The sequence below is a fragment of the Thamnophis sirtalis genome, unplaced genomic scaffold (genome assembly GCF_051295495.1).
Source record: "Thamnophis sirtalis isolate CommonGarterSnake01/CBP01778 unplaced genomic scaffold, rThaSir2_p1.2 scaffold_13, whole genome shotgun sequence".
In the NCBI taxonomy this organism is placed as follows: Eukaryota; Metazoa; Chordata; class Lepidosauria; order Squamata; family Natricidae; genus Thamnophis; species Thamnophis sirtalis.
Window position 1 is genome coordinate 18,991,134 of NW_028261393.1, and position 21,145 is coordinate 19,012,278.

The 21,145-nt window shown below is 41.3% G+C and overlaps 1 protein-coding gene across 3 annotated transcripts in view; it reads right to left on the minus strand.

The window, feature by feature from the left end:
- CNKSR1 (connector enhancer of kinase suppressor of Ras 1) overlaps positions 1–21,145 on the minus strand; it is a 39,065-nt gene that overhangs the window by 13,494 nt on the left and 4,426 nt on the right. Inside the window, exons 4-12 of one of the 3 annotated variants that reach the window (XM_087727064.1) lie at positions 19,775–19,859; positions 14,942–14,983; positions 13,271–13,390; positions 10,860–10,919; positions 10,126–10,194; positions 6,656–6,784; positions 5,311–5,384; positions 1,819–1,952; positions 1,003–1,187 (exon numbers count right to left, since the gene is read on the minus strand). In XM_087727064.1, the coding sequence (XP_087583190.1) occupies positions 1,003–1,187; positions 1,819–1,952; positions 5,311–5,384; positions 6,656–6,784; positions 10,126–10,194; positions 10,860–10,919; positions 13,271–13,390; positions 14,942–14,983; positions 19,775–19,859 (898 nt within the window). Of the gene's footprint in view, positions 1–1,002; positions 1,188–1,818; positions 1,953–5,310; positions 5,388–6,655; positions 6,785–10,125; positions 10,195–10,859; positions 10,920–13,270; positions 13,391–14,941; positions 14,984–19,774; positions 19,860–21,145 lie in introns of all 3 variants that reach the window. The other 2 variants (XM_087727063.1, XM_087727065.1) reach the window with 2 other exon arrangements.

Sequence of the window (21,145 nt, forward strand, 5' to 3'; positions counted from 1 at the left end):
GACTTGAAATATGAAATATGCGCCAACTCAGAAAGCTGAAACTACCCAAAGAGCTGCTGATTCAGTTCTACAGAGGAATCATTGCGTCTGTCATCTGCACCTCTATAACTGTCTGGTTTGGCTCTGCAACCCAACAAGACAGACACAGACTTCAGAGGATAATTAGAACTGCAGAAAAAACAATGGCTACCAACCTGCCTTCCATCGAAGACCTGTATACTGCACGAGCCAAAAAGAGGGCTGTGAAAATAACTACAGACCTCTCACATCCTGGGCATAAATTGTTTCAACTTCTACCCTCAAAATGACGCTATAGGGCACTGCACACCAGAACAACTAGACACAAGAACAGTTTTTTCCCCGAATGCCATCACTTTGCTAAACAACTTATTCTCACAACACTGTCATATTACCTACTAAGACTGTATTACTATTATTCTTCTCTTCCTTCCTAGTACCTATCTCTTCCCACTTATGACTATAACCATGTGGCTTGTATCTTTAAAATTTATATTGTCTTATTTGTTTCCTAGTATGATTTAACCTATGATTATCACTAAGTATTATATATTATAATTCTTGATGAATGTATTCTATTTTATTTTTCTTTATGTACACTGAGAGCATATCCACCAAAGACAAATTCCTTGTGTGTCCAATCACACTTGGCCAATAAAGAATTCTATCTATTTGCAATCCCCTTTCAAAAACACAATATTCTCTACCTTTTCTCCCCAACCCAGTTCTTCTGAGGCTGAGTGGCAACAGGATGGACAAAGAAGTATCATATGTGCATATGAACTAATCAATGCGATTAAATGTTTGGATTTGGATGTCTGCATTCAATCCATTTTGTAAATAAAAAATTAAAACGTAGCATTGTTTGCGCAGTCCTAATATGAGTAAATTTCACCTAAAATGCCTCTTGTATTAGCATCTTTCCTTGAAGGTGTTAGTCCTAAACAAACGAGTAAGTTAGTAAAAGAACAAAAAAAGTCTTACCTCTTTGGAAGCCGCCGATGCCAGGCCCTGTTGGCCTCTGACAAACCCATTCTCATGCTTTGCAGAGTTTCCTAGTTGTTGCCCTTGCTTCTTGGGAGTGGAAGGGACATCAGCATCTGGAGATTTAGGCCCCATGGCATCTGCTCCAAAGTCTTGCCTTTCCAGAGCAGGGTCAGGCAATGCCTCTGGGAAAACCAGAAAGAAAGAAAGAAAAAACAAGTGGTCAATAAATTAGACCATTTTGGCAGGAGGCTTGAATGGTAAAATATGCATGGAAAGCTAAAGTATAAGGAGCAAATCGATAGGCTACTTCCAGATGTGCTAAACTAGAGAATGTCATAAGTGGCAATGAGCCTACAGACTGTAACATGAAACTTATCTGGTTTTCGAGTCCACTTGGAGTTTTTAAATGATATTCTAGGGTTTTGGGGAGGGATGATCATGGTGATTTCTGAGCTCCATGGGAAAAATGTGATATAAAGGTAATAACAATAGCACTTAGACTTACATACCGCTTTACAGTGCTCTACAGCCCTCTCTAAGCGGTTTACAGAGTCAGCCTATGGCCCCTAACAATCTGGCTCCTCATTTTACCCATCTCGGAAGGATGGAAGGCTGGTTCAACCTTGGGCCTGGTGAAGTTTGGACTGCCAAATTGCAGGCAGCCAGCAGAGGTAGCTTGCAGTACTGAACTCTAACCACCGCACCACCATGGCTCATATATTATTATTTATAATATATAAATTAACAACGAAATGGAAGAGTCCAGGATAATTCTGCAGTTCTTCACTAGATGCAACAGATCAGGCTTCTTACCTGCTCCAGAAAGGACCTCTTCCAGTCCACTGATATTATCCACAGGACACCTGCAATCAATTCCTTTTGATTCCTCCTGAGTGGTGGGGAGATCAAGCTTGGAATTCTGGGTTCCCTCGAACTCAGCGGTCATGCTTTAACAAGAAGGGGGGGGGAATTATAACCTTTGATCTCTATTACATAACAACTACATGTTGCTCACCAGAAGCACACACACACCGCCAGATATCAAACAGCGTTCCCGCAAGATGAATGCATGTAAGGTCCATTAAGGAAAACACCTGAGTATTTGTGGGCACTGAGAATTCAAAGATTGGCTGCCGTCCCTTCTCTTGGCACCAAACGTCACGAATGCTGGATCTCCATTTCAATTTATCAATCCTAATTACCATATTTGTTGGAGTCTAAGACGCACCTTTCCCCCTTAAAAGAGGGTGAAAATTTGGGTGCGACTTATACACTGAATGTAGCCCCACCCACCCACCAGTCCCAACCCTTTGGCCTCTGCCTCCCAGCAATTTACCTCCTTGCAGCAAACGGGGAAAATTGGGCTTGCGGAGGCTGTAATAGGCTATAGCAATCCCTGCAGCCTGAAACAGCTGATGATTGGGAGGCCCAAGCTGAAATTGAAATTGAAACTTGCTGTTTGCTCCACGAGGCAAATTGCTGGGAGGCAGATTTTTTTTTCCTTCTGCTAATCAGGCTGTTTGCTGCAAAGAGGTAAATCAATAACTATAACTGCCTATAGAACGTTCAAATTATTAGACTTATTTTTTAAAGGCTGCTTTGTTATTGTTCTAGACAGCTTAACAAAATGAAGAATCTTTTTAAAATAAATGCTTGATCTGAAGAGGCCCAATGCTATTGTATCTTCTTTTAAGTAGCAGAGAATAACTATACTTCCAGAAAGCACATCAATTTTAACAGCATCTGTACAAGTATAATCTGAAATGTAACACTACAAACAGTGTACATTGTCTGTACTGTTTGCTGTTTGTTGCAAGGAAGCAAATTGCTGGGAGCTAGAGGCATATTTCCCCCCCCCCCTTGTTTTCCTCCCCAAAGCAAGGTGCGTCTTATGCTTCGGAGCGTCTCATACTCCAAAAAAATACAGTATTTTTCAATCCAGCCTTCCCCAACTAATGATCATTAGACCATAGGATTGAAACTGTAAACATTCTTTTAACAAAACAAGCAAATGGTTTTTGCACCATTTTACCTCCCAAACAGCTTATTTATATATCAGCAAGAGAATTTGAAAAAATAATGTGTAAATCCGCAAGGGGAGCATCCTATCAATTTTGGCCCAGTGTGCAAATAATTGTTGACAACAGTTGTGGACAAAATGGTTGGTTGGTTGGCTTTTCTATTCACCAAATAGGAGCTGTATTGGACATAACTAGGCACAAAACATCTGTTTATCAGATTATCAACTACTCTCCCTTCTGTATATATACTTTTATTCCTCTTCTGGGCAGGGTGAAACTCCTGGAGAAAACATCCCAACCCTTGAATTCTCTATGAAAGCTCATGATACCCCATTTGTGGCCCAGAAGCGTTGCTGGGTTTGACGGCAACAGAAGACAAATAGGTCAAGGATCTAAGCTACTATCCCCAAGGACACTTGCAATCCCTCCAATGGAAACAATTAGAGAGAAAATGCCTAAATTTATTATTGGAAAGTTTAAAGTGCAGCCAAGATGTAGCTTGAGTAATGGGAAGCGGGAAGGTCACTAATTTCTTCAAGAGATATTCCATCTGTTCCTTGAACCAGAGAGTGTCCTCATGTTGCAACATTCCCATCAGTGGTTTCTTTCCTATGGAAAGCTTGAGTGAAAAGGGCATTGCATATTTTGTTATGGAGGGCTATGTCACGTCTGCAGAAACACCAAGAAGCCAACCTCTACTAGGAAATTCGTAAACAGTTTCTTGAACCTTTTACTCTATTCTGTTACTCTTATCTTCTCCTGTTGCTATCTACTTCACTACCAAGAGGACAAAAAGGTAGAAGAAAAGAAAGAAGCCATGACCTACACACACCACATTGTCTAACTCTGGTAGGTGGGGTAGTCTGGATCCTTAACAATTGAAGAGCCATAGAGACTTCAACGTTCTACTTACAAAAGCATTATAGGAATGTGAAGTCAACTCAACTCACTAGAGGCTTCCAGGTCTAACAAGCCACCATTGTCCAACTGAAGTGGCTAATTTCAAATACTATGAAAATGATCTGGTTGTTACTGGTTTATTATTGAATTTATTGGCTTAGTTATTTATTTATTAGTTTACTATTATTACATTAGCTTGCCAGAGAAAGAGAAAAAGAATACATGAATGAGAATTAGATGTGCATGTATGCATATAACTGTGCAGAGTTGTTTATATGCAGAGGTTGCATATAAAATAAAGAAGTAAATAACAGAAAATTCTGCCTAGAGTCCAGCCTAGGATATGACGCACTCATTTTAGAGAGGGCAGGGATGCTGCTGCATTTATCGGTTAGGATTTATATCCATTTTTCCTCCAAAAAATGAAAGCACATTATAAAGTATTCCCTCTAGGTTCCCACCCAGCAATAATAACCCTGTGAAATAGTTTTACTTTACTGTTGAATGTATTATATAGATAACTTACAAAACGGGTTAATTTAGTCAGCAGATAAGTAGGTTGGGAGAATACATCTATTATATATTCATTTCCTAAACAATTACTTTGAAGGTGTCAGCACAGATGAAAAATCATTAGACTGAGCATACAAAATTCTCATACCTCGCTAGAAGACAATATTTGCAGCTCAGGGTTGAATTGTGGGGCCCTTGGTGCTCTCTGAGCATAATTGTTTTCTTGAAGACATTTCATTACCCAACTAGGTAACATCTCAGGGGCTAGAAGGGAGCCTGATAGCAAAAAAGCTTAAAAGAAAACCAAAACACCTCCGCACCAGCAACCGACATCCAGATAAGATAATTAAAAGCATGGATTAATTCCAAACTAACAATCAAGCAGTAAACAATGTCCAATCTAGGAACTACCAATCCAGATAAACAAATAGTAAACAACAATGTAATCAGAACTACTAGAAGAAAACAACACTTGACAAGGCAAGTCACTCTACAGAAACATAAAGCACTTCCTTCTAGTACTGAAGATGTTACCTAATTGGGTAATAAAACATCTGCAAGAAAACAGTCAAGATCAGAGAGCACCAAGGACTTCACATTCACATACATATTTTGCAATATGCGTAGAAAACATCTCGGGCATGACCAAAAAACTCTTCTCTTCCCTTCCCCCCAGAGTATATATGAGTCAGGCTAAAGTTAGCCTTCTCTGCATCACAGGAATGTTCTGTTTGCTCTAAGCATTCTCTTCACTAGGCTACGGACCAAGAGCAGGTCCTTCATATGCCCACAGTTCACATCCCACATCACCAACCATACCCCACGGCAACCCTTGCCAACAAACAAGTCCTCCTCTTGATGGAAGTCTGACCTGGATGTTGGTGATGCAGAGCTGGCTGAAGAGTCATCACTTCTTGAGCTCAGGTCCTCTAAGAAAGCATGTGGCTGCTGGGGAGCAAAGAAAGCCAATTAAGGATAGTATCTGTCTCAGGTGAGAAGTAACGCTTCCTGTTGCCAACTGAACTCCACTTTCAGCTTTCCGTTGAGTCACAAATGAAACTCCCGGGAAATCATAACAGTGGGAGATGAATCACTGGTATATTTGGAGATAGAGGACAATGGAATTTCCAAGGTGCCTGTCTTTGCTTTTCTAATGTAAAATCAAGTTGATGCTGTTTGTTATTATTACTATTGGGATGGCCTAAAGGCTTAAGATCTTGGAAAGATAGACCAGAGAGATCTTCGGGGATTGGCAAAGTTTAAGAAGACATCTAAGCAAGAAGGATGAAGTAGGATAATGATGCTGGGTGTTCTCCATTGTGGGGGGGGGCATGTTTAAAAGATGCGAATCTGTTTCATGTTTCATAAAATGTAGATGGGAACCAAGGTCCCTGGTTTTAAGTTGGAAGGGACCTTGGAAGTCCAACCATCTGCTCAGGCTGAAAACCCTACACCACTTCAGATAAATGGTTATCCAACATCTTCTTAGAAACTTCCAGTGTTGGAGCATTCACAACTTCTGGAGTCAAGTCATTCCACTGATTAATTTTTCTGTCAGGAAATTTATCCTTAGTTCTAGTTTGCTTCTCTCCTTGATTAGTTTCCACCTATTTCTTCTTCTCCTGCCCTCAGGTGCTTTGGAGAATAGCTTGACCCCCTCTTCTTTGTGGCCCCCTTTAGGGAAATTGTGTCTGATATTCCTGAGATGTCCCACTATCACAAGACAACCATAGGGACTACATTGCCCCCTAAGATAACCACTCCAATCTACCACATGACAGGGTTTGCCATTAACTCTAAAAAGATGTTCTAACGCTGTGTTTCTCAACCTCAGCAATTGTGGACTTCAACTCCCAGAATTCCCCAGCCAGCATGTGGAAGTCCACACATCTTAAAAGTTGTTCCAATTGAGAAACACTGCTCTAAAGATAAAGAGATGTTCAAAGGACCATCCTTCATCCTTTTCCCTACTGAAAGTGGAGAATTGTGGCTGCTGATTTCATACATGACTTTGGGCAAACAGATGTGTGCTCTTCCATATGAAGCAGAATTGTGCACCAGTCAGTTTCTGGCATTGGCGGACATTGCAATGATTTATGCGCTGTCTTGACATTGCAACATATGCTTCAAAAGTAAGGGCTAAGAATTGTGGGAGTTGAAGTTTTTTTCCTCTATGAAGCAAAAGGTTGGGAAATTTGACCTGTCCCAAAACTTACTTGCGGGTGAAGAGGAGATTCTGGGGAAAGAGGAGACTCCGAAGAAACCAGTGGGATTTTCTTCAGCACCAGAGTCACTCGACTGGATTCTAGAAGCTTCTTCACCAGATTCATCCGGGTCCAACCCACCTGCACAACCAACCATTTGCCTTATTTTTAATGATAAGAACAAGGGTCTTTATTGCTGTTATCTTTTGACACATTAGTTACACACACTGCATTATGAAGCAAGATACAAAGGCATCACTGAGCTGTTTCTTTTAGGAATAATAAAAGGAAACGTAAGTAAGGATATTCAATATATAATGCTCCATATAATTATCGCAGCCAGAATCTCATTTGCTCAAAGTTGGAAACAAAAAAGCCATTCCCTCAAATGCAGAGATCATAAAAAAGGTGCTAGAATGCATGGAAATGGACAAACTAACGATGGAACTAAGAGATAGAGAGGAAACTATGAGATATGGAATAGGTGATATAATTGGCTTGAAATCAATGCATAATGAATACTTGGAAAATATAACAAAAGGAGATGGTATATATTCAGAAAGTCATAGAGATGTAAATATTGAATATATATGTATATATTGTTAAAATGAGAAACTATGAAAAAAGAGGAAAATGTATATGACAATATGTTGTAGTGTGGAAAACCCAAAATTAGAATAGAGAGATACCGATAATGGAAAGTTGTAAAAGTGTAATTGTGATTTTAATGTTTGGAAAATGTTGAATTAAAAACATTTTTTTTTAAAAAAAGGTATTACTATACATACAAGTAGTCCTTACAATCACTTGTTTGATGACCATTTGAAGTTACAAGGGCACTGAAAAAAGTAACTGGCAACTGGTCCTCACCCTTATGATCATCACAGTATCCCCATGGTCACATGATCAAAATCCAAGCACTTGGCTACCAGCATGTATTATTGAAGCATCCTGGCATCATGCAATTGACATTTGAAACCATCCCAGGTTGCCTTCTGACAAACAGAATCAATGGGGGAAGCCAGATTCATTTAAGGACTGCATGATTCATTTAACAACCGCAATGATTTGCTCAACAATTGTGGTTAAAAAAAAGTCATAAAATTGAGCATGATTCCCTTAACAATTGTCTTGCTTAGCAACAGAATTTCTGGTCTCACTTGTGGTCTACCTGTAGATAAATGTGACTTTATCCTTCCAAATCAGACAGGTAGCCATAAGAGTGTTAGTGAGCTCCATTTGTGAAATATTCTCCCCAGCAGACCTGTTTGCTACATATAGCCTTATCTTTTTCAGGTCAAAAAATGTAATTTGCTTTCAAAACCTTTGGGGCAACCTTTGTAGAGCAACTGATCATTGTTTTTGTGGTTAATTTTTTAAGATACAGTATTTTTCGGAGTATAAGATGCACCTTTCCCCCATAAAAGAGTGTGGCAATGTTGGTGCGTCTTATACACCGAATACAGCCATTTTTGGCCTCCCAAAGCCCCGCCCCCGCGAAAAATAGAGGCATTTTTGCCTTCCCCAAGTCCCCAGAACAACTATGCAGGCTTCAGCAGAGCTGGGAGAAGACAAAAATGTGCCAGTTTTGGCAAAAACTAGCCGTTTTCTGCCCATTTGTCGTATAAATGGGGGCGTTTTTGTCTTCCTCCAGCCTTGCTGAAGCTTGCAGAGTACTCCTGGGGGCCAGGGAGGCCAAAAACCTTTTTCCTTATCTGTTCAAAATCTTGGTGTGCCTTATACACCGGTGCGTCTTAGAGTCCAAAAAATACGGTCGTTATTATTTTGTGGTGTATTTTTAAAAAAATCTCTATTGAATCACTGTCCATACTTTCATATGGAATACATCAATAGGAATGCACATCTTCAGAGTAGCTTCCTATAGCAATCATGAAAAACTGGAAGAAGACATGGCTGCTTTCATGAGTCAATGAGAGGTGCTTCGTGCATGAGCCTTTGTGTTCCAAAGCATCTCTTTGCAAGCATTTGCACATTTCTATGCTCTAATCCTAATTCTAGTGCTCATGTTTTGGCTCATGCCAACACGTGATTTTGCTAAGATGTTAGTGCATTTGGGACTTCACATGAGAAACTTAGTTATACAAACCCCCAGTCACAAACATCCCAACACAATTACAACTGGACAGCACCAGAAGGTCCTTTGGCAAATGAATTATTTTTGCAATCAATGACATTTCCCAATTACAAATATGATCAACCCAGGCAGGAAAAAAAAATTAGCTCTAGACCTTAGTGAGTCACTGCAGAATGCATTTGGGCAGTGCACTTTCTATTAACTTAAAAGTTAATACACGTGAGCTAATGCAGAGATTAGGCTGTCCGGCTATTGTAGGAGGAGAGCTGTTTAAGTCCGTGGGGGCATAAAAACCGCAGGACGCCTTGGGCACCTTTCCTGACTAATGAAATTTTATTAAAAGCCAGCAGCTTTCATGAGTCAGTCAAGCCTCCTATTTTACAGAGGACTGTTCTCTTATTTGAAGAACTGCCCTGATTTATTCCATCTTAAAGATACACAATCACAGGAAGAGAAGCCAGGAAATACTCAAAGTCTCTCCCACATAATAAGGATCTAAATCCGACTTTAATTATATTGAGGTTTATATTGATATACATATATTAGCATATGGAAACTTTTCCATCTTTTCTCCTTCGGAAGTAGAATAGAATAACAGAGTTGTTATTCCAAACAGAGTTGGAAGGGACTTTGGAGGCCTTCAAATCCAACCCCTTGCTTAGGCAGGAAACCCTATACCATTTCAGACAAATGGTTATCCAATCTCTTCTTTAAAACTTCCAGTTTTAAAGCATTTACAACTCCAGTTGTTCCATTGATTAATTGTTGAGTCAGGAAATTTATCCTTAGTTCTAGGTTGCTTCTCTCCTTGATTAGTTTCCACCCATTGCTTCTTGTTCTACCCTAGGTTGTCCAATCTGGGGTGACCCTGAGAACACAGATAAACCTCCAAGTGCTTCAATGACCCGCTAAAAGGATGCAAATAACCAGGTGTCTGCAAGGAATATAAACCTTCCATTCCCCACTATGGTTTCAGAGCTGAAGAAGCTTCTTGGATGAGAAGCAAAACATCTTCACAAGAAAAATCAAGAAAGTCCAGTTGCCGCCAGAAAAAGATTGTCCAATCTCTTCTTAAAAACTTCCATTGTTGGAGCATTCACAACTCCTGGAGGCAAGTTGTTCCACTGATTAATTGTTACAACCTGCCTCCAAAAGTTGTGAATGTTCCAACACTGGAAGTTTTTAAGAAGAGAATTAGGGAGAGATGCTTTCCTCGGCCATAAAGGATCTCCCCATCTTCCAGCAAAACAAATTCATGCAGCAGAAAAATTAAGGCAAGTGGTAATTAAGGTCTGTCCCATTCAGGTTAATCTCTCCCTTATACAGTCACTCAGCACCCCAATTCATCCTGACCCAGGAACCAAGCAGAGAAGAAGCCTGGACTTACCACCACCTGGTCATTGACTTGGACTATTTCATCACCTGGGAAGACCTTGCTGCACTGGTCAACAGGAATCTGGAAGGGGAAAAAAAACAGGAGACCCTCAAGGACAAGTCCGTGGGAGCACAAAAACCAAAAGAGTCTCGTGGCACCTTTCCTGACTAATGAAATTTTATTAAAAGGCAGCAGTTTTCATGAGCTGCAGTCAGTCCAGCCTGCTATTATACAGAGGACTGTTCTCTTATTTGAAGAGCTGCCCTGTTTTATTCCTTTGGAGGGAAAGGGCTGAAAAGGCAGTACGGATGGATTGTATAATTGTAGTAAGGAACTTTTTGGGCAGGCACAGTCAAACTCTTGGGGGTGGAGGAGGAAAGATTCCTGCCCAGGGGATTAAGTATTAACTTCAAGCTTGACCTTTTGGTTAATTCTAGCTCAATAAAGAATGCAAGGGAACGAAGGAGGCAGTTGTGCCAAAGAGAGGAGGGGAAGGGATAAATGGTAATTAGCCAAGTATGATGCAGAATCCCCACGGGGGGGGGGGGGGGAGAAGCAATAATGACCATTGGACTGAGCCGCATTTTCACAGGCAACGGTTTGAAGAAAGAAAGAGGAACTGGCCTGTTGCACAGGAGGGTCTGTTTTAAAGACTGGAGTTACGGGGACCCTGCTAGTCTTGGGAGTGTCTTGGAGGGGGGAGAGGCAGAGCTATGGGACTGAACCCGCTCCCACCACACACTCACCTCTCGGGCAGTCCCCGATATCAAATGGAGACAGGAGGGCAAGGACTTAATCTCTAGGCCCTGCAGAGAGAAGATTTAGGAGACACGCTTATCAGCTCAACTTCTGGCTCCACAACAGACAGCTGCCTTGCTTGTACATTCAGTTCCTGGCACCTCTGTCGAGTCACTGGATAGCAATGGCTCATGGAAGGAGATCAGCCTTTCCGAATGCACCACCCTTCAGATAATTTGACTGCATTCATCTCCAGCCAATCCCCAGACTGGCTGTGGAGGGTAGGAGGTACAAAACATTGAAAGGAGGTCCAAAGCATCCAGGTTGAGGAATGCCAGATGAGGCAAAACTAGCCGAGATGGACCAACCCAGTGGAAGACAATTTCCTATGTAAACAACTGTGACATGGATCATATCTAGGTCACAGCTTGAGGTTGTTAATTCCTGGATAATTTTATATATGTATAATAATTATAAACTGCACATAGAAAAACTATCCAGGAATGGGCAACCAAAGCTGGGGCATTAATCATGGTTCTTTTTTTTTTTAGCAAAGGACCCTAAAATAAAGGGGGGGTGTCAGTGGTGGGTTTCAAAATTTTTAGAACCTCTTCTGTAGGTGTGGCCTGCTTTGTGGGAGTGGCTTGCCATCCATGTGACTGGGTGGGAGTGGCTTTCTGGCCATGTGACCGGCTGGGAGTGGCTTGCCAGCCATGTGACTGGGTGGGCGTGGCCAACTTGTAAAATGTGGTGAAACTCACTTAACAATTCTCTTGCTTAGCAACCAAAATGTTGGCTCAGAAATTCTGGCATTTGAAGCACGCAAGTCTTAAAGTTGTCAAGTTACAAGAGCCTTGCACCCCTAACCCTTTAGAAAAAAAACCCAGGGGTGTTCATACTTGACAACTTTAAGACTTGTGGACTTCAACTCCCAGAATTCCTCCTCCAGTCATGTTGGCTCAGGAACTCTGGCATTTGAAGCACGCAAGTCTTAAAGCTGTCAAGTTACAAGACCCTTGCACCCCTAACCTTTTAGAAAAAAAACCCCAGGGGTGTTCAAACTTAACAGCTTTAAGACTTGTGGACTTCAACTCTCAGAATTCCTCCTCTCACTCTTCATCTTGATGATGTCCGGACGGACGGGGGGAGGGAGCTGGAACCGGTTCTAAACAGCACTGTAGATTTGTGGAACCTCTTCTATAGAAGAGGTTAGAACTGGCAGAAACCCACCCCTGGAGGATGTCCACATAGAGATTAGCTGCAACAGGTCAAACTTGTGTGGTACATGGGGGAAGTTCCTGTTCCAGCCATTGCAAGATAAGATTGATAAATCAGTTGGATCTAAGCAGAGTACACAAAATTGTCCGCTATAATGTCCTGCCTGTCAAGGGCTTCTTCAGCTTCAACCACAATAATACAGGGGCAAACAATCCATACAAATTCAAGGTAAACCGCTTCAAACTTGATTGCAAAAAACATGACTTCAGCAACAGAGTGGTCAACGCCTGGAATGCTCTACCTGACTCCATTGTTACATCTTCAAACCCTCACAGCTTCAACCTTAAACTGTCTACCGTGGACCTCAGCCCATTCCTAAGAGGTCCGTAAAGGGGGGGGGCGTAAGCGCACCAGGGTGCCTACTGTCCCTGTCTTACTGTCCCCATTTATCTGTATTTACCTCCTTTGTTCATGTTTATGTTCATACCTATACTTGTATCTTATAAACAAACAAACAAACAAATAATAAATACATAAATAAATAAATAGGCCCTTTTCTGAAACCCCTGGAAGAATGACTCCATAAAGGCATCTATATAAGTTCTCATGGTATCAGTCACATGATGGGACCTGAAACAAGACGTTGCAACATGAAGTTCTTCAGGAGGCCTCCACACTAAACTCTTCTCTCCTTCACCCCATTCTTCATCTGCCCTGGCAATGGTCCTTCAACATCCCAGGTCCCCTGAGCACACTCAGGCTACTTTGGCTCTTCCTTTCTCTCCCTTGATGTTTTCTCTCTTCAGACATTTTAGGCACTTCCTCAAAACAATCAGATCCACCAAAGATATCTCAGACCTCTCTCTTTGGTGTGGGAGCTTACAAGACTACCACTGTGGGCCAAACCCTTTTGGATCTGCAAGGCAAACCTTATTTATCACACAAGATTTGTGTGGAACTGAGTAAATCACACAGAGAGGAAAATATGTGTGAACAGGTAAGAAGACAGTATGCACACTAACGGTTTTGCTCATGCCACCAAATCTTGCTAAGACCCCCTAATGAATACCCACAAGAGAGGAAAGAGATATTTGTAGTCAAGAACAGGTGTAGAATGAATAAGTACAGTATAAAGCTGGTGGACTTTGACTTCAGCTCTTTTTGCCCAGAAGAGCTTTAATACTGACAGTGCGACGCTCACCAAATTATCTTCTGGACCTGCAGGTTCAAGTTCCACCGTTTCCAAGGTGGCTGTTTGATCTAGGAGGTTCGCTGGGCTGCAGTGCAAGATATGCTCACAGATTCCAGAAATGTGTCTTCCCTGCAGAGTAAACAGACAAAAGCTCTGGGGAAGCATGGCTTGAACTGCCCTGTGCAGGGGTGTCCTCAAGAATGACCACTCTAAGCACAAGTGAGGTCCAAGGAGCCCCAACATATAAAGTATGGACCTGTGAAATGAGCTCGGCTATAACTGGGCAAATGCTACTGAGTTATTTATATAGACCTTCTGCAGATCTTTTCAGATCACTTAGGAAACAGTCAAAAGGGAAATCTCCCTTACATAGAAATAAACAATGCTCCTGTCATTTGCACAGGTCGCCTTCAGGACAAGTGAGGGAAGCCGAATGTCAACTTGCAAAGCATCCCTGGCCTGCTCTCAAATTGCCATAGGAAAGAGGTGGGGGGTGGGAAACTGATGAAACAGCACGGCAGCAAAAGACAAATGCACATTCCAGACTTATCTCTCTCAAGGCTGTATCCCAGGGTTACTTGAAGTGGCTGGAGGGAAGTGATCTCTACAACCCATGAAATTGCCCCATTGGAGAATGTGATTGTTGACACACCCTGGGGGGAGGGGGGAAACAGGGTCATGATTGGGGTCGTAAATTATGTGGTGTTAGAGCTGGCTTCACTTGGGAACGTGCCAACATGAAGCTCCTAATAAATAACTGGATTTCTTTCGGAGCTTGGCTCGAGGCTCATGATTTAATTAAGGCATCCATGGGAACCCTGAGAACTCCCCACTAAAGATACGGTGATAGTCACCTTCTAGAAGGCTTTGGTTACACCGTTTGTGGTTCACAGCAGTCCGGTACTGTGTGTAGTTTAAAATTGGCCCCAAATTAAAACCCCTTCTACAACCCCTTAAAACAACTTCTTATGAGACCTCCTCCCATCAGATCAAGAGGTATAGTTTCGACCCTTATCCTTCACAATTTGCCCATGCCTGTCTGAGGATGGATGTACAGAAATAAAATATTTCCAATAGACAGCTGGCTGACCAGATAGTCTAGCTTAGAGGTCTAGATTAAAGTAAAGGTTCCCCTTGCACATATGTGCTAGTCATTCCTGACTCTAGGTGGCGGTGCTCATCTCCGTTTCAAAGCCAAAGAGCCAGCGCTGTCTGAAGACATTTGCATGGTCATGTGGCCAGCATGACTAAATGCTGAAGGGGCACGGAACGCTGTTCCCTTCCCACCAAAGGTGGTTCCTATTTTTCTACTTGCATTTTTTACGTGCTTTGGTTGGCAGAAGCTGGGACAAGTAACAGGAGCTCACTCTGTTACATGGCGCTAGGGATTCAAACCGCTGAACTGCCGACTTTTCTGATCAACAAGCTCAGCATCTTAGCCACTGAGCCACCACATCTACATTTTCTTTAGTCTAATTCCCACAAGTTCATTCTTTTGTGTGTTAATTGGAGAAGGAGGAGGACTTAGGAAGATACCTGCATCTCCACCACTGACTTTTCAGATGAACCCATTTACGATTCTGTATATAAGAGTCTGTTGAATGGCTATTGACCCATGGAAGGTTGGGGAATTTGCAGTTTCAACACTGGGGTGGGGACCCAGATCTTTTCACTACTTACGATCAACAAAATTTGGTCCTCTCTTTCGGATACAGTGCACTCCTATAAGGACAAATGTAAAGAAAAGTACATTAATAAAAGCTGGGGTTGTTGATTCAAACTAGACACCCTTTCTAGTTGAAGTAGACAACTTTTCACCAAGACCAAAATGCATTCACCGAAATGCAGATGGCATTCCAATCCTCCTCCTAGTTGGATTCATGGCGATTCCAATTCAGAGTGGCGCATGGAATGTGGAGACCCATGCATTGCCCAAAGCTTTAAACAGAGTCAACCAGGAATGGGCTTTAATTTTAAAATGGTCACTTTATCAGCTTAAGAACAGGAGGCATGCATCTTATTACTGTGGGAAATATGTATATGAAGTTTTACACAACTGTTTTAATAAAGGATGAGCATAATTCATCGTGATCATCCATGCATAATCTGTGTCTGAAAGCAATTTATTCCTATATATACTGTATATGTATGAGCAGCTCTTAATCTTGTTGTTATTGCTCTCTTTTTCACTTAATGCCTTTACTTGAATAAAAGCACATTATTTCAACAAAAAATCCCAGCAATCAATCATGGAAAATACAGGAAATTCTAAATGGTGACATTCAGGAATACCGCAAGTTCAGGTTTTAGTTGTTACCTTACTTGTTTTAAGCCCAATTTTGATCAGCTAATATCACACACTCGAGTAATTTTTAAAAAATTAGCTTTTGCTTGTTCAAAACAAAGATGGAAGGAACCTTAGAGGTCTTCTAGTCCCACCCCCTCCTCAAGCAGGTGACCCGATACCATTTCAGACAAATGGCTGTCCAATCTCTTCTTAAAAAGCTCTAGTGATGGAATATCCACAACTTCTGAAGGCAAGCCATTCCACTGGTTAATTGTTCTGTTAAGAAATTTCTCCTTAGTTCTAGGTTGCTTCTCTCCCTGATTAGTTTCCATCCATTGCTTCTCTTCTTGCTTTCCGGAGCTTTGGATAATAGGTTGACCCTCTCTTCTTTGTGGCAGCCCCTTAGATATTGAAAGACTGCTATCATGCCAACCCAGTTCCTCTTATTATCAGACTAGACATACCCAATAGCCAGTTTTTTGTATATTTTAGCCTCCAGTCCCCTAATCATCTTTGTTGCTCTTCTTTTTAAGGCTGTGCCCCTCCCATTAACCTTCTTGCTATTTTCCTATCAATTTCACAATCTTAACAACACTAATGCAGTCAATTTCCATTATTCCCAATCAATTTCACAATTCTAATAGGAGTTGTATAGGAAGAATCTGAAAGGGGAGGAGGAGGAAAAGGAAGAAAAATTTGAAAGGAAATAACATTAGGAAGAATGTTGGAGCCCGAATGGCTTATTCCTTCAGTATGTTAGTTACCATCCTTAACAGCATAACATGATATAAAATTTCACCTCTTTTTCAGCTCACGGTAGAGTACTTTACACATAAAAGATATTTAGCATACAATACAGAGCCAGTTTGGTGCAGTGGTTAAGGCACCAAACTACCAACCAGAAGATGGTGAGTTTTAGTCCTGCCTTAGGCACAAAGTCAGGTGGGTGACTTTGGCCCAGTCACATATTCTTAGCCCCAGGAAAGAGGCAATGGCAAACCACTTCGGAAAAATCTTGCCAAGAAAATGGCAGCGGTTTATCCAGACAGTTTCCTATTGAACGATGAAAACAAAAGAAGTGGAATTAGAAAAGAGTCCCAATCAAGTTACTGATACTGGTAGTTAGTGCCAATAATATTGAACTAAAGATTTCCTAACTATGGCAACTTCTAGACATGTAGAATAGAATAGAATAGACTAGAATAGAATATAGACTAGAATAGAATATAGACTAGAATAGAATATAGAAAATTGAATATAGAAAATAGAATAGAATATAGAAAATAGAATAGAATATAGAAAATAGAATAGAAAAGAAATAGAATAGAAACTTGTCACTTTAAATGTACACTAATCAGCATACATTAAAATGAAATTTTGTTGCATTCAGTTCTCAAAAGATATGCAACCATTATGCATATACCCACCCATCCCACACACACATATGACACAAAGAAACATCATAGTCTAATTCGGATGTATATATATATACATGGTGGGAGGAGGGGGGAAGGATCTTGTGAGTTTACCAGATGGATGGCATAGAGAACAAAGATGTTACAGAATCTGGCAGTCCTGCTAGAAATACTTCAAAACCTCCTCCCAGAGGGGAGCAACAGAAAGAAATTGTAAAGTAGATGTGTGCGTGACCCGTCAAAAGCGCGGACGGCAAAAGCGCGATCGACAAAATCGCGCCTTTGACGTCATCACAGCGCGACGAAAAAGATCGAAAAATTCAAATAAAAATTAATAAAAATTAAATTAAAGCAAGCCGATTCACATAAAGGTAAGGGTTAGGTTTAGGGTTAGGGTTAGGGTTAGGTTAAGGGTTAGGGTTAGCTTTAGAGCGTTAGCGTTAGCGTTAGGGTTAGGATAAGGGTTAGCGTTACGTTTTTCATTACTTTAACGGTTAGGTTTAGGGTTAGGTTTAGGGTTAGGTTAAGAGTTAGGGTTAGGGTTAGGTTTAGGGTTAGGTTTGGGGGGGTTAGGGGAAGGTTTTAGCTTTATTTTTACATTTTTTCGATCTTTTTCGTCGCGCTTTGATGACGTCACAGCGCGCTTTTGTCGAGCGCGATTTTGTCCTACGCGCTTTTGTGGTGGAACCGATGTGTGTGGGTCTCTGACAATGCTTTGAGATCTAAGCACATAGCTCTTATAAGCAGTATCCCAAATTACGGGAGGTGAGCTTCCTATAATTTCTCCACTGTCCTTACCACTCTCTGTATGGACTTTCTACCTGAGGCACTGCTGCCACCAAACCAAACAGCGATGCAGTCTGTTAAAATGCTCTCAATCGTGCCTCTGTAAAAAGTGGCCAGGACAGGAGATGCAAATGCTGGTTTGCATACTTCACTAAAATTAAGTTCGGAGAAAACCAAGATACATAGGTATCAACTCTAGAAATCTCATTAATCTACAAATTTCCAAGCAAGTAGAAGGTGGCTAAAACAGAACAGTCAACAAATCTAGTCGAAAACTTCCTTCCTTCATAAAGACAGAGAGTTACAGAAACTGTGCTTAAGATTCATATACAATTATCTCAAGTTTAATCTCTGTATCTTCAGGTGAAACTAGGCAAACTTCCTGTTTCTCCCTTCTCCTCCCACACTGCCCATTTAAAGCTACACGTTGTCCTGCATTGGAGCAATTCTTCTATGTGCCCTCCTAGCCTTTCTCATGCTTTCTTCCTTTGGTTGAATGTCATTTCCAGCATAGCTATCTATTGTGAAATCTCCCCAGTGAATTCCACAGATTCCACGAAAGAACAACACAGATACTATGAAGATACATAAATAAGGAGAGTGAGGTGGTAGGAAACCCAATGAATATTCTTAGAATGACCCCTGAAGAACCTACCTTAATTTGTAAATCTCCCTCCTAAACAGGTCGTACCTTTCAGCCCGTTTGTTCCCTTTTAGCAGGAACATCTGAGAACTCCAGAATCCAGCCCTGCCTCCAATCCCAAAGTGTGAGTCACAGGATGACTTCTATAAAAGACAACTGGCTGGTCTCCTCTTCCAACTTTGTTTACTCCTTTCTCCTGTCCTTATTCCTCCCACCCTTCCTGGTCAGCTGCCATTTCTGTCAGTTCACTCAAGTTCAGCTTCTGTACTCTCGTTTTCAGTTAGCCAGCATTAAATCTCAGGCATGGGTAGTTTTTCATCACCTCCTAGAATAGATGCCTTCGCCATCTTCTCTAGTTTTCCTATGAGCCAGTGGTCGTAAACCAATCACATCTTGCTCAACCATCATTCCCAGCCAGATTTCTTAAAGATGAGAGTTGCTGGGAGGCAAAGTTCAGTGACATAGGATCCACCTGGATGCCTCTTTTCCCAAAGAGCATCTAGTTGGGTTCCATCTGTTGATAACTAGATCATTTTAATATATAATAGGTGGAAGAAATATACTGTCCAACAGCTTCCAAGACATGAAACATGATTATTGTTTCCTCTTTCATCACAGTTAATCTGTAAGAATACCTACAGATTATATCCTTACAAATGTTTATATTGTTTTTAATTGTTTCCTAATATGATTTGATAGCTTATTAGTAACCTGGACTATCATTAAGTGTTGTATCTTTTTGTTCTTGATGAATGTATTTTTATTCTCCTTATGTACACTGAGAGCATCTGCACCAAAGACAAATTCCTTGTGTGTTCAATCACACTTGGCCAGTAAAGAATTCTAAAGATTCTGAAACCATGGTTATTTAACTTCCAGTTATTGTTAACTAGAAGTAATAGGAACTTTCTTCTAGTACATCATAACCAGATAATTGCTACTAACCATGGTTAATCTGTATGCATTCACACTATTCAACATAGTTGGCATTCACGTTGTATCAACTTTTTTTCAATTCTGTTGCACTCTTCAAAACACTCCTGAAAATCAAACTCTTTGCAAGATTTCATTTGAACTGGTATAGGTTCTCCTGCTTGAGCAGGGGCTGGACTAGAAGACCTCCAAGGTCCCTTTCTATTCTATTCTATTCTATTCTAATATAGTATATGAATACCATCACAGAATAGAGCAATTACCCCATTAGCCACACAACATAGAAATACTGAACCATCCATACAATCACAAAATCTACAGGAAATCAGGAAAAATAGATTTTTCTTAAAATGCTCTTCTTGTTCCCACTAATTTGCAGGGTGTGTGTATAACCTATCTCTGGGCTGTAAAATTCTTCCCCAACCAAAGTGCTACCCACTGCTACCTACCTTCTGCACAGTCTCTGCCAGATCACCACAAAGCCAGATGTTGTCTCGGCTGGCTGAATAATCATGCAGGTGGGAGAAGAGATACCTGCAAGAGATGATTTGTAAGCTCCCGGCAAGATTCTGCTGCACAGGCAAACTACAAGAGGCCAGATGGAAGAAGTGGACATGGCTAAAAGTCCTTTCTGTTTGCATGTGTTTTTTTTTAAAGCAGGAAGGCTCCTATTCACATGCACTGATTCACTTCACAGGTTAGCCTAAAACAACTATATTTCTAGGGCACTCAAATTCAGAATAGGCACCCTCATACACTAAAAGCAAAGCAATAACCAGCCCTCTTGACTTCAGTTCGACTAAACTATGTAAAGTGTACTAAAGGCCAGATGCTAACTTCAATATACAGTATTTTGGCAATTTATCAGTGTTTTTCTGCCAGTGCCAGAAAGGTGTTGGTGGAAAGAAAGAAAGAGAGGGGGGGAGAAAGGAAGGAAGGGAAGAGAGAAAGAAAAAGAAAAAAGAAAAAAAGAGGGAGGGAGAGAGAGAGAGAGAGAAAGAGGAAGGAAGGAAAGGAAAAAGAGAAAGAAAAAAGGGAGGGAGAGAGACACAGACAGAGAGAGAAAGAAAAAAGAGAGGAAGGAAGAAAGAGGGAGGGAGGGAGGAAGGAAGAAAGAAAGAGGGAAGGAAGGAAGAAAGAAAGAAGGAGGGAGAGAAGAAGGAAGGAAGGAAGAAAGAAAGAGGCAGGCAGGCAGGCTTGAACTTGATTAGGTTCACATGAAACCATTTTAATATATTCTTTTCAGATGTTTTGAAATATGATTGGATGTTAATATTTGCAATCCAACCCATCCAGGAAACCTCAGATTGGGAAAGGTTTTTTCTCATCCGTCCTTTATCTTAGGAGAGGATAGCTGCTTTTTTTCTTGAAGAGAATCTACAGAGGCACAGGTCAGTAACGGGTGGGGTTTACAAAAACAAAGGTCAGGACCATAGCTAAAAATTGTCAGAGCCATCTGATCTCTCCTTCTCTGACATCCCACCTCGGGCTTTCAGTTGCATACCTCTCCCAACCACTCGACAAGAGTCCAAAGCAAACTGCACTTTCAAGAAGTGGACTGCGGTTGTTTATTGAGGGTAGCCCTGCCATGTTTTATCAAGATGAGAGCAGCTTTGGATATGCACACCCTTCCCAGGTAAAGGTAAAGGTTCCCCTTGCACATATGTGCTAGTCGTTCCCGATTCTAGGGGGCAGTGCTCAACTCTGTTTCAAAGCCAAAGAGCCAGCGCTGTCCAAAGATGTCTCTGTGGTCATGTGGCCAGCATGATTCAATGCTGAAGGCGCATGGAATGCTGTTACCTTCCCACCAAAGGTGGTTC